The sequence below is a fragment of the Phoca vitulina genome, unplaced genomic scaffold (genome assembly GCF_004348235.1).
Source record: "Phoca vitulina isolate PV1807 unplaced genomic scaffold, GSC_HSeal_1.0 scaffold13, whole genome shotgun sequence".
Taxonomy (NCBI): domain Eukaryota; kingdom Metazoa; phylum Chordata; class Mammalia; order Carnivora; family Phocidae; genus Phoca; species Phoca vitulina.
Window position 1 is genome coordinate 866,225 of NW_022589716.1, and position 13,116 is coordinate 879,340.

The 13,116-nt window shown below is 58.0% G+C and overlaps 1 protein-coding gene across 1 annotated transcript in view; it reads right to left on the reverse strand.

Annotated features, from left to right (window-relative positions):
- Window positions 1–2,684: 2,684 nt before the first annotated feature.
- Window positions 2,685–13,116, reverse strand: part of WIZ (WIZ zinc finger) — a 25,837-nt gene continuing 15,405 nt past the window's right edge. Inside the window, 9 exon segments of the mRNA XM_032412297.1 lie at window positions 2,685–3,865; window positions 4,865–5,060; window positions 5,340–5,759; window positions 5,962–6,489; window positions 7,600–8,151; window positions 8,747–8,885; window positions 8,887–9,146; window positions 10,221–10,724; window positions 11,626–11,796. Of these exon segments, the coding sequence (XP_032268188.1) occupies window positions 3,706–3,865; window positions 4,865–5,060; window positions 5,340–5,759; window positions 5,962–6,489; window positions 7,600–8,151; window positions 8,747–8,885; window positions 8,887–9,146; window positions 10,221–10,724; window positions 11,626–11,796 (2,930 nt within the window). The 3' untranslated portion in view covers window positions 2,685–3,705.

Consider the following 13,116-nt stretch of genomic DNA (forward strand, 5'->3'; position numbering starts at 1 on the left):
TCGCGTCGGACTCTGGATTTACTCCTATTGGATGAGAGGGCTGTCTATCCCAGCCCACCCTCATGTCAGAGACTGATGGTGCTGCCGGTCTCGTGAGAGCCCCGCCCCCCGTTATCCCAAGCCCGCGATGATTGGCTGAGAGAAGAGGGCCGGGAGACGGAATCTTGCAGAATTCGAAGGGGCGGAACTGTGTACTACGGGAAGACCTGAGGCCCAAGCGCGGCTGGGCTGGGGGAGCGCGGGTGCCCTGGAGGACCGCCAGAGGGAGCCGGAACTACCGCCCAGGGCACTGTTCCAGTCCCGGCCCTGCTACTGAGGTGCGGTACAAACCTAGGTTGTTAAGTTCTCTGGCCTTCAGCTCCAAAAACGAGCACGGTATGGCCATGCTGGAACGAAAATTACAACTAAGCGCCAAGCAAGATGCTCGGCACACGTTCAAACATACAAGATAATGTATGTAAAGAAATCAATCCAGTGCCGGGTGCACTGTTACCTTTTGTTGTTAATCGTTACATAATGATAACGGATAAATTTATATAGCATGTTTATATGTATATGTAATAAATATATTCGTATTGTTTATCATCTCAAATGCTCCCCTCATACCTGCAAGGTCCTTTTTAAAGAATTTCCCATTTAAAAAATAAAACTGAGGCTTGGAATTCATGACTTGCCCTAGGTCCTTGGCACTTAAGTGTTAAAGCTTGAACTTCAGGACTTTAGAGATCTTGTAATAGAGCAGCCTGGCGCCAGCCCTGTCTCCTCAGCATCCTCATTGGATGTGTGGAATTCACTTTCCGAGACTAGGAGATGACTTGACAGAATTGCAGACATTGAAAATGGTATTTACATCTGTTTGTGAAAACTCATCAAACTGAGTACAATTATGGCTTGTACATGGTTTTTTGTTGTTTTAAAAGTTTGTTTTAAAGTATGAGCAATGTTGCTGACTTCTTGATATTATGGAATTGTCAATCTCTTTAGGTGTAATAATGGCATATTTAAAAGTCCCTATCCTTCAGAGAAAGGTTGAAATATTAAGATTAATTCACATAATGACAAGTATGTGATTCACCATAATTCAGATGGGAAAAGGGAAGGAGGGTGTGGAAGGGTTATAGATGAAGAGCTTGGTCTTGAGTTGGTAATTGATTAAGTAGATGAGGGTTCATTTTACTATTTTTGTATGGTTGGGATTCTCCATAAAATATTTTAATAAAACAACCCCTCCCCTAAAAATGGCTTATGCAGAACTTGCTGCCACATGGGACAAGGCTAATGATGCGTTGAGAAACTCCAAATATGAAGCACATAAAACTGATTAACGTGCACACCAGCCTTGGGGCTCACTGAAGTGTCATGCTCAGATGCCTGCCTGTTCTTCAAATTAAAGCTGAGCCCCCAGACACCTCTCGTGGATCCTACAGCTTCCTTCATGGCACATACCACAGCCATTTTACCTCCATTTGGGTGATTTTGTTAACATCCTATGCTCTGCCTCTGAGACAGAATGGCCTGAGAAGGGAAGGGGTATGCTCAAAATTTTAGGAAAAGATTCCTCTGAGCTAAGAACAGTATGTGACCCTTTCGAGGACCTACACAGCTATCACTGCATGTGTGGGTGGGGAGGAACTTCCCATGTTACTTTATAAGGTCTTGTGCCATTTGAACTTTTTTTTTTAATCCAGCTTCCATCACTTGTATATTTTTAAAATAATTTATAAAAAGCTGAAAGGGGAAGTGCCTATGGGCCAGCTCTCATCCCAAGAGATGCCCTCCCTGCCTTCAAAGTCTTGGACATGCCCACTCACAGCATGGGACGGACAGAAGTGGTTGAGTCCTTCCTCCACCAGGTGAGATGTGTGCCCTAACCTCACTGGACCAGAAAAGCCAAGAGTACAGGCCAAGACCACTCTCATGGGCATATTATCACAGCTTGTTAGCCTGTCCCTCCCAGGCAAGGGCATGGTGGGAGGCCTGGGGCAATAGCATTGGGGGTAGAGGAGGCCTCTACACTCCATGAGGTTATTCCCACTTTCCAGCCCTTGGCCATTGAAGTGAAAATGATGAGCTGAAAAACCACATGCAATAAACAAGAAGGAGCAGCCAACAAAATCTCTTAAAATCTCAGAAATGTTCAATAAACATTTGCAGAGCGAGAAAATAAATAACATCGCGAAGGAGCCAGCAGCTCCGTTTTCCCCTCGTGTGATTCGGGTTCAGGGTGCCTGTGTCTCCAGACAAGTCACATGTCTTGAAGGCAGGCTGGCCCCAGTTCTCTGAAGGCTGCCAGCAACTGTGCGCCCTCCCCCCCCCCCGCAGGTCCCCCACACCCTCACTGGACAGCTCCTGCCCTTGGAGAGCCCTTCCAGCTTCATCACTTCATCCTGGCTCCCTTCCTAGACCAGCTGCCCAGAGTCTTGGTTCCTCTCCACTGCTCACGGGAGCTGCTTCGCCAGCCAGCCAGCTAGCCAGCCAGCCAGAGCCCCCCACAAACCATGCCATTGAGGGCCAACAGCTGGGGACTTGGGCTCATCCCCAGCTGGGTCTGGTCAGCTTGGCAGCCAACAGGAAAACCCAGGGCCTCCAGGGGCTCTGGGAGGAGGCGGCTCGATCCCAGCCCTGGCTGCCAGGCGATGCCAGCCTGTCCACTCGACAGAGAAACACACGCTGGCCGCCTGCCCTGGGGTGTTTCCAGAAGAGAAATTTAATCTAATTTACATACTTCTAGGTACATCGATAACCAAAATGTGGCCACTGAAAAAAGTTAAAAGGTCAATCAGCTCCAGGTCTCTAGCTGGCCCAGGATTGCAAAATAAAAAGATCCACGTTCCTTATTCTCTACACAAAACGCGTTTTTAAAAAAGTGAAAGGTCTAGGGAGCTATACATAGAAAGCAACAGTGAAAAGAGGGAGGGGAGTGGGGGTGGGGGAGGAGAGTCCCATCCCCACCCCCTCCTGGGCCCCGGAGTCCCCCAAGGCTGTGGGGGGGCCTTGACATGGCAGGAGGCAGCTGTCAGCTCTGAGCTCTTCCAGGCTGGGAAGGCCCCTCTGGTTGGGGGGGCGGCCAATAAGGATTTCCGTGGCATCATGGGCTCAGTGGGGGGCTCCCAGGCCCCAGCAGGCCCTCAGAGGGAGCGTGCCTTCCCCTGAGCAAGCACCGTGGCATGATGTGGTCGTTTGACTCAGGAACTGGGGGGCTGGGGCAGATCCCGGGTCTCACGAGGTGCGTGTGCATGTGTGTATGTGCGTGCCGGTGTGTGTGCGTGTCTGTGTGTACATGTGTGCGAGGATATTCACAGGGGCAAGAGGGAACCAAGACAGGGGTCTTTGGGGTCTTTGCAAATGGCCACGGATGGCAAACAGCCCCGCCCGGCTGCTAGATGCGGGGGGAGCGCTGGCCTTCCTCCCCTTGACCAGATCAGCTGCCACCACAAGAGACCTGGCCTCTCCCCCTGCTGGACCAGGTGGGCACGCGCTGAAGGAAGATGCGCTGTGTGTGGCCCCAGAGCCCTCGGGCTGGGGGAAGGGCCGCTAGCTGGCTCCTGGCGCCCCGGCTGTAGTGTGCCCGGCCCCCAAGGGGTACCGGTTTGAGGTTTTGGCTTGCTCCTTTGGAAACGGAAAAGAAAGAGGGAGGAAAGGGTGGAAGAGACGGAGGAGAAAGAGACGGAGGTGGCACGAGAGGGAATTTGGAATGCTTCTGTGTTAGGGCGCGTCTGCCGCCGCTGTCTGTGCCTGCAGGGCCCGGGGCTCCTCAGGCGGGGGGTCCGCTTTGGAGAAATTCATCTCCAGGATGTGCCGCTGTAAGTGCCGCACCCACTCCTCCTGGATAGAGAGGGGCCCCTGGAATTCCACCTCACAGAACCTGTGTGGAGGAACAGAAAAAGAGAGAAGAGTGGCCACTGCATGAGGAGAGGCAGATGTGTAGGCCTGCCCCTGTCCCTGAGCATCGGGCACTCCTGCCACTACTCAGCGTGGAGAGAGCCAGCCAAGTAGTTCAGGGACGGGGACCCAGATGCCACATGTTTCCTCACAGACAGTCACCTGTACCCATCCCAGGATCAAGGTAGGGTCCCCTAATGACCCCCATCTCTACGCTCAGGGCAGTCTGCTGGCTCTGATGCTGGGGAAGTGCCATCGGGCTTCCCAAGTCCCTCTGCCATCTGACTGAAGCATGTGATCTGAAAGGGGAGAGAGCCCAGAGAGGCAGGCCCTACCCCGCCAGGCTCCAGGACAGAAGGACAGCAGCTGGGGAAAAGGGGTCGGGCACTAACTCACACCCACCCTGCTCATGCACCCAACTCACCTACTCCCTGCGCTTGAGGGAGGCCTCATTGAACAGGGGCCCAGGACCTGAGCTCGTGGCTCCAAAGACTTGAGTTCAAATCTTGCTTCTGACTTGGCCTATGTGGCCTGAGGCAGGCCACCTTAAGTGTCAGACCCAGTTTCCTGGCCTGGGATGTACGCCTGGACTTTGGTAAAAATGAACTAAGACCTATATTTTCCTTAATCAGGCAAACACTCGTTGAGTGCTTACCCTATGTTAGACATAGTTTGAGTGCTTTATAAACATTCAATTTTTTTAATCCTCACAGCAAATCTGTTATCAACCCCATTTTATAGGTGGGAATATTGAGGCATGGGGCAGGAAGCCCTTGCTCAAGGTCAACCCTCAGGGTCCCAGCTTAATGCTCTGAGGTGCTGCTGTCTGTTGAGAAGCCCTTAGCCTGGGTCCAGCCACACTTTAAGGCAGTCCTTGAGGCTCTATCTCCTGACCCCCACCAACCCGTCTTGTTCAGAGGCTCTGGGTGACCAAGCCCCAGGTGGGTGGACTTTCTCCCCACCGCCCCAGGGGGCTGCATACCTGCACTTGAGGGTGTAGATGTTGCCAACAAATTTGACCAGTGATGTCTGGGGGGGCCGGGGTACCAGGGAGGGGACCGGCCGGACCCGGGGCGGGGGCTGCCGCACCTCCTCCAGCTTCTGCTGTAGATCATTGGCCTCTTCGCCCCCCCGGACCGCAGAGGCGTCTGGAGGGCGGGCTTGTCGGCGCTCAAATTCTGAGGTGGGGAAAGGTGAAGGGAGGGACAGGAGATAAGCCAGGGGGCAAGACTCCTGGGAAAGTTCCTGCCTTTAGCAAGCAAAGGGTGGAGGCTCTGGGGAACTGTAAGACAGGACAGCTGGTGACTGGACGCTGCCTGGGCCTCAGGACAGGTGGGATGGTGCCCAGAGGGGAGAATGGGTGAGCCACTGGGGAAGTGACTAAGGGCAGATGCACAGTGGAGAACCCCGGTGGCAGGTGTCCCCCACCCTCAAAACCCCCTTCCACCAGCACTCACTGTTGATGTTCTGCCGCTGGTGCTCCTCGGCCTTCACAGTGCCTGGCGGGCTGGCTGCCAGAGGCCGCTCACCACTGTCAGCTGCCCGGCCAGCCTCAGGCCCTGGCTCACCCCCAGCACTGCGGCCCACCACAGCCAGGCCCCCAGGTGCCAGCCCTAGGGGCGGCCGCTTGTCGCTGTCACGGCCGTGGCCGGCGCTGCGGAACTTCTTGGTGAAGGGGCGGCCGCCCTGGATGTAGCTGCGGTAGGCCCCCACCTTCTGGGGCCGGTGCTTGATCCACTCGCTCAGTGTCTCAATGGGTGAGCCGTTCACACACCACTCGGTCACGCCAAATTGCCGCAGGTGCGCCCGCGCGTGGCTGGCCAGGGCCTTGCGGTTTTCGAAGTAAAGGCCACACAGCTCACAGCAGGCCTCAGTGGCTGCAGGCAGAGGGGGTGCCGCTGAGTCCCAGCCCAAAGGGAACAAGAGTACCCAGAAGGCCCTGCCCAGGTCAGGAGTCAGTCCCGCCTCCCACTGGGGCCTTGCCATGGGCCCCTGCTGGGTGTCAGTGTGTGCGTGGCACTGCCAGGCCCTGCAGGCCCCAGCAGATGCCCTCCCAGGACCCTGCCACCCACTGCTTACAGGAGTGGGAGGTCTTCTCGTGAAGGGTCTTTGCCTTGAAGGGCAGTTCGGTCTGGATGTAGGTCTTGGCCTTGACCTCTGCTGGGAGGAGGCGGTCCTCCTGCAGGGGCCGCTTGGCTGCCACTGAGCCCAGGTAGCCAGTGGCTGCGGGCTTGGCACCGGTGATGGGTGCCAGGCTGAGCTCTCGAGGAACCTGGGCCGGCCCAGCTCCTGGTTTGCCTGGGCGGCCCGCCATTGGTGCCAGTGGCAGGGGGGCCTGCACAGGCCCAGGAGCAGCCGTGGGAGGCCCATCCTCAGCCAAGGCAGGGGCCAGGTCTCCGGCTGGCGGCTCTTTCTTGATGAGGCACGGTTTGGACTTCTTCTTGAGGATCTCCCGCAGCGTGTCGATGGGCGAGCCGTTGACAGACCACTCGGTCACGCCCATCTGCCGCAGGTGGGAGCGCGCATGGCTCGACAGGCCCTTGCGGTTCTCGAAGAACTCACCGCAGAACTCACAGCGGATGTCACGCACAGGCTCTGCCCGGGACGCTGCAGGGGGTCCAGGGTGGAGGGAGGGGGAGGAGAAGGAGGCGGCTGCTGCGGCGGTAAGCCTCCAAGCTCAAGGCTAATGTTAAGTGCCTGGCTGTCCCGTCCATGCAGCCCCAGACCCAAATGACCCGCTCCCTCATCCGCTTCCAGGGGCCCTTGTGTACATTCAGCCCTTCTGCTTGTTCTGTCACCTCAAATTCTAGCTGGCTTCAAGATGATTCCCTGTGACATCGAGAAGCAGTGAGGAGCAAGCACTTCCTCGATCCTGGGCTCAGACACCAGCTTGGCTGTGACCCCCTATGTTACACTGGGCAAACCACTTCCCCTCTGAGCCTGTTTCCTCCTCTACAAAATGCAGATGAAAACCTCCACCTGGAGGGAGCAGCTCCAAGCATGTGGCACACGGCTGGTATGGAATACACCTGAGCGCTGAGGCAGAGGCCTGCGCCATCCCCACCTGCTCAGCACACAGCTCAGCCAGCTGAGCAGAAAGAACAGTGACAGGGACAGTACGACTACCGACTCCTGCACACACACGGCTTCGTCTAAGCAGGCACCGTCCTAAGTGCTTTACACCACTCTGGAACCATACAGAGCTCGGACCATGCTTATCTTCTACCTCCAGAAAGAGGAAACTCGCCCAAGGTCACATATTGCTGGAGTGGAAGAGCTGAGCACTTAACCTAAACCCGGCTCCAAATGTTAAACAACTTAGCGACCAGGAATGTCAGAAAGAAGGTGCAGCCTCCCACTTCCAGTCCCTATACTCCCACCCGTGGCAGACATCACTAATTGACCCCTGCAATCTTTCTCCCTAGGAACCTGGTTGGTAGACACTACCAATTGACTGATGGTGGCCCAAGAGGTAAAATCTTCTGGGCATCATTGAATGGCACAATTCTGCCTCCCCAGTGTGGGTGGAGAATAAAGCAGCAGCTCAGCTGAGGGTCTGCATAGCAAGAATGCATAGCTAACCCCTTGTTCTCTGGACCTGTGTATCCTCCCTTCTATTTCTACCCTGGGTGCTCTGGGTACCCATGAAGTGTGTGTGTGGGCGGAGGGAGAACCCTCTACCTGCTCTCACTGCCCTGCCCCCGAGGTCACACTTACACAGGTTCAGGGGGGCCATGTCTTCCCGTGGCGCCGCCCAGGGACCCTCGGATGGGTGTGGCTCCCCATGAAGGGCCCCTGGCAGCATCTCCCGTTTGATCTCCACCCGCATTTGTTCAGGCTTCAGCTTCTTGGGCAGGGAGGGTGCGGCCAGGCCTGGGAACATCTTCCGGGCCGTGGGAGGAGGAGAGGCAGTTGGTGAGTGGCCCAGGGGGCTGCCTGGTGGCGGTGGCAACTTCTTGGCCAGGGGTGAGAGGTGAAGGTCTGCGGGGCTACGGGCTTCCAGCGAGCTGCCAGGACCTCCGCTGCCCACCACCTTGGCCAGGGCTTTTGGGCTCGGCCCTGGTGGGTTAGCGGGGCCACCAGGCCGGGACTGGGTCCGTCTCTTGAGGATCTCCCGTAGTGTGTCAATGGGTGAGCCGTTGACATACCACTCGGTCACGCCCATCTGCCGCAGGTGCGAGCGTGCGTGACTTGATAGGCCCTTGCGGTTCTCGAAGAACTCACCACAGAACTCACAGCGGATATCTCGAGCTGGCTCTGGGCCCGAGGCTGCAGCAGGAGAAAGGAATAATTAGCATCGTGGGTATCATTAGCATTCTTGTCTGTGGGTCTCCTGGTCGGCTGGGCATGGGCAGCAGCATGCCCACAGGCTGGGGTAGTGGTGGAGGGCATGTGCAAGCGAGGGAACTGAGGAGTGGGGCAGGGGCCAGACACTCAGCAGGATTGAGGGGAGGCTCCAGGGAGCGCATGGGCCCTTGGTCCTGGCAGAGGATGGAACCAAGACTCCACAGCTCTGCGGGTCCCAGGTCCCGACAAGGATGGGGGCAAGAGGGCAGGAAGTAGTAGCCTAAGTGCCAAATACCATCCAGACCAGGGGCAACCATGGACACTTTCCACACCAAAAGGCAGCACCCCACCCTTGGCCTTTATTCTCAGGGAAGGTCACAGTCATGGAGGTCAAAGGCCAAGAGAGAGGGCCTAGTAGCCAACTGCCAACAAGATCTCTGGGCAGAACCAGCCCACTGCCAAGGGCCCCTGTCTACTCCCTGCCCCAGCAGGAGAGGAGTAGGGAGGGGGCTGCGACCCCCCCGGGAGGGGCTCCAGGGCCCGCAGGGAGGAGGGAGCGGCTGAAGCGAGAACCTACAGAGGTTGAGAGGAGACGGCTCCACATCAGAGGCCCAGAAAATGCCGGCGGCTGCGGCGGCCGAGAGGTCCTGCTTCCCCCAGGGGCTGGCCGTACCCGCGGCCTTCAGCTTGGCCTTCTTGGCCGGCGGTGGGGGGGGGGAGCAAGGAGAGGGCCGCAGAGGTGGGAGGAGGCCGCCCCAGCTGGGCCAGGGTGCCGCGCCCGGGTGGGAGGCGGATCTGGACGCCGTCCCTCCTGATGAGCCCGTGGAGCACGTCTATGGGGGATCCCTTGGCGTCCGGGTCGCTGACGCCCAGGTGGCGCAGGTGGGCGCGGGCGTGGCTGGACAGGCCCTTGCGGGTCTCAAACCAGGCACCGCACAGCTGGCAGTCCAGCTCTCTGCCCCCGTCACTATCTAAAGCTGCGGAGACAAAACACAGGGGGGGGGTTCACGGCCGCCACCTTGGCCGGCCCTGGGGGACTGAGGCAAGAAGACCTGATATGATTCAAGGCTGCCCAGGCCGTTTGGGGATCAAGACTCATGCCGCAGATTTATTTTAAGAGGTTTTGGGAAACAAAAGTCCTGTTCACTGCCTAGCCCTTTCGCATCAAGGTGAGTGTGGAGAACTTAAGGATGTGGGGTGGAGAGGTGGTGGCCAAATTCCAGTGGCACAATCTGATGCTCCCAGGCACTCTTCCCTGGGACCCCAGCTGTGGGAGCTGTGTGGGTGCAAAGCAGAGGCCTCACCCAGCTGCCAAGCATCATACAGCCAAGGGCAGACCTGCTCAGGGCCTTGCTCCTGAAAGCAGAGCAGACAGTGGAAGCGGCTTCATGGGAACATGAGGTGCCAACTGGGGTGCCCCGTTGGGCAGGGGGCCAGACCCTGGGCTCACCCCAGGCTAACACCCACAAATGTGTGGGAAGGCCTGACTTCCTAAGGGACGCCATGCTAAACCTGCTCACTGCACCAGGGAGGGAGGGGAGTAGTTCTTCCCAAACCCTTCTTTGTCATGCCCACAGGCAGCCCAGGAGGTATGGCTCCACCCATAGGCACATGAGAGGTGCCTCTGCACAGACGGCCAGGAAGATGTGAAGACAGGGCCAACTACAGGACCTCCTGCCAGGTGGGCCATCTGCCTGCCTATAGGACCCAAGATGCCCCTCTGGAGAAGCCAGGCCCACAGGAGTTCTGATTACCTTCACTGCCCCAACCCTCAGGCTCAGAGAAGGCCAAGAGTGCCCCTAAGTGGTGAGGATGACCCTGGCAGGCTCAGCAGCCACAGCCAGGCCTCCAGGGGGAAGAACAGCAAAGTACAGTGGGAGGCAGATGATAATATGCTGCATGGCCAGCCCAACAGGAGACACAGTGCTCTGACCAACATTCTGACCCAGCGGACCCAGGACATAGGAGCTGTAGTCCCCATTGTCCCCACCCTGGGCTCTGCAGCCCTCCCGGTGCCAGGACCTCCCTCAGCTCCCGGGACCCGCACTCACTGAGGTTCAGGGGCCCTTCGTCCTCAGACTGGGGCCACTGTGCCTTTGGGGAGGCTGGCCGGGGGCTCAGGGACAGCTGGGGGCTCTTGTCCTCAGGATTCTTGGGGGTGGGGGAGCCCGCCAGGGCCAGTGGTGCCTTCTTGAGGAGTGGGGAGCTGGGTGGGTGGGCCAAGCCCTTGGTCGAGAAGCCAGGAGGTGACTTGATGGCCTTGTTGACAGCAGGGGCATCCAAGGGCTTGGCCAAGGCAAGCAGGCCAGGCCGGGGGGCCCCAGCGACCACCTCCTTCGGTGAGTTGGACTTCTTAGACAGGCCCGGGGGCAGCCCGAGGGGTGTGTCGGGCAAGCCCTTCTGCTTCACGAGCTCGTAGAGGAGGTCAATGGGGGCACCGCTGCTCTCCGACTCGGCCACCCCCAGCTGCCGCAGGTGGGAGCGTGCGTGGCTGGACAGGCCCTTGCGTGTCTCAAAGCAGGCACCGCAGACCTCGCAGGTGGTCAGGCTCTGGGCTGGAGGGCGAGATGGAGGCCAAGAGAGCTGGCTGTGAGGCCCTTTGAGCCCTGCCCTCCCCACTTCTCCTCCTCCCAGGACCCCACTCACCCAGGCTCCCTGCAAGCCTCCCTGATCCTTAAAATGACCCTAATGAGGCAGAAATCAGCCTGTCCAGTTTGCAAATAAGGAAACTGAGTCTCAGAGAGGGAAGAGTTGTGCCCAAGGGCACACAGCAGGAAGCAGAGCCCTTCTGTGGTCCAGCCAGTAGAACGCCTTTCGGATACCCAACATACCAGGGTGTCCCGGCAAGAGGTGTTCACACAAACACTGACCTGCCAGTCACACGCTTCCCAGAACTGTCCTAGCCAGCCTCTGCAGCTCAACTCAAGCCCCAAACACTGGGTTGGATGGCCCAGCCACAGTCCCTGTAGTGCCCTACACCCTATTCTGCAGAGCCCTTATCACCGCCTGTCTCCTTCTCTGCCTCCCTGCTCCCCAATTTCAATGACTCCAAGGACAAGTGCCAGGTCTGTTCCGCTCTCTCACATCCCTGGAGTCCAGCACAGTGCCTGTCAACTACTCAATAATGATCTCAATATCAACATACAGACAAGACAGTATCACACAGAAGATCACACAGCTAACGAGGGCCAAAGTCAGCAAATGAACTGGGTCTAAGTGTGAGCTCTTGAAAACCATGCTGTTTCCCTGGATGCCCCTCCCCCACCCAGTGAGGGTACAGCTCAAGGCCGTGCTCGCCCAGGGCAGCAGAAGCTGGACAGAAGACAACCAGATGTCTCCTTAGTGCCTTGGGGTGAAGAGAAAGCTGTTGACCTCACACTAACCCCAGGCCCAAGAGTTCCCTGTGAGTGTGACCAGCCTGGCCAGCACCCCCACCTTGCCACCTGGGTCACTCACCCTTGAGATCTGGCAGCTCCTGCTTGCTGCCATGAGGAACCTCTGCAGCCACTTTGCTACTCAGCCGATTGGCCACCTGCTCCAAGGGCCCAGGGACAGGCAGGCTCTTCTTGGGGAGCGGGGGGGAGCCCAAGTCCATGGCCACCATTGTGTTTTCCTCAGAACCCAGGCCTGTGAGGTTAGGAAAACAAGCTCAGCCCAGGCTGGGCATGAGCTGTCTACCCCCATAAAGACTGAGAGTGGGGGCATGGAGCCTTCTTCCTCATCTTTGGCATCTGCTCTCACTCTGGGAGGCAACTCACCCTATGAGAGCAGAGGCTTCATCCAAACCCCAAGCACCAGGACGTCAAGGCTGCACACTGACAGGGGGGACTAGGAGCAGCTTCCACCCACCCAGAACACACGCTGGTTGGGACAGTGACTCCTATTCTAGGTCTGACAAAATATCTCTCTGGGCAGAACTTGTGCAGGGGAGCATGTCAGTCTTGGAAGCAGGTAGGTGGCAGTCAGAAGGGGAATCCAGTAAGAGAAGGCCAGAGTCAGAAGCCAGAGAAGCAATGCAGAGACGAGGAGCCAAGGACAGGAAGGAGGCTCCACAGGACTTGTGGGGAACCTCCACCAGACAAGACAGCTGGGGCTGCAGAGAGAACTCGGGGTTCCACAGTAGCCTGCTTATCACAAGCTGAGTCCTAAGTGGGGTAAGGTGAGAACTGGGAGCCTGGATCAGCCGGGATCCTGAATGGGGACAGGAAGAGTGGGAATCACAGAACTTTGCAGAAGTTTCTGAGGCATCCGTCAGGTCAGGAAGCTTCCCTGAATGAAGTGTGTATGAGAACAGGGAGTCGAAGGTATGCTTTCATGGTCTAATTTTTCAGAGAAGGGGGCCTGAGTGGCCTGCTGATCCCCAGGTTTAGCGTTCAGGGTATGGAAACAGCTCTGAGGCTGAAGAAACTGTGTGTTAGTTGAGGTTTTGGAGTCGTTCAGTGCTACGAGCAGGAAGCCATGCAGGTCCTATGCTCAGTTTGAGTCCTACGGAGGCAAGGAGAAGGCAGGCAGGGGGGGGCCACCGGGGCCCGGGACACCGAGGACTTTGTCAAAGTCGCCGGGTGGAGTGGGCGCGTCTGTCAGATGGTGTAGGGACCGTGTCTGAAGTGACCTGGAGTGGGTTTCCGCGCCGGAGGGACCGAGACTGTGGCGAGGGACGCTCCCGGGGCTCCAAGGGGAACAGGGAACATCTGTCAGACGGGGTGAGGGTCCCACGGAGCAGCGGCGGAGAGTGTTTCTGAAGCCCGGGACCCTACGAACTGCGACAGGAGGCCCGGGGCCCGCGCGACTGGAGGGCCGGGGGGGGAGGGGGAGTCCCGGAGACTGGACGGCGGGCGTCGGGGACGACGGCAGGGGGCGGGCGGAATGCCGACTTTGCCCTCCCCGCACCCTCCCCGGCGCGGGCTCTTACCCGGCGCGGGCGCCGGCCCGGGCCCCGGCTCCGGC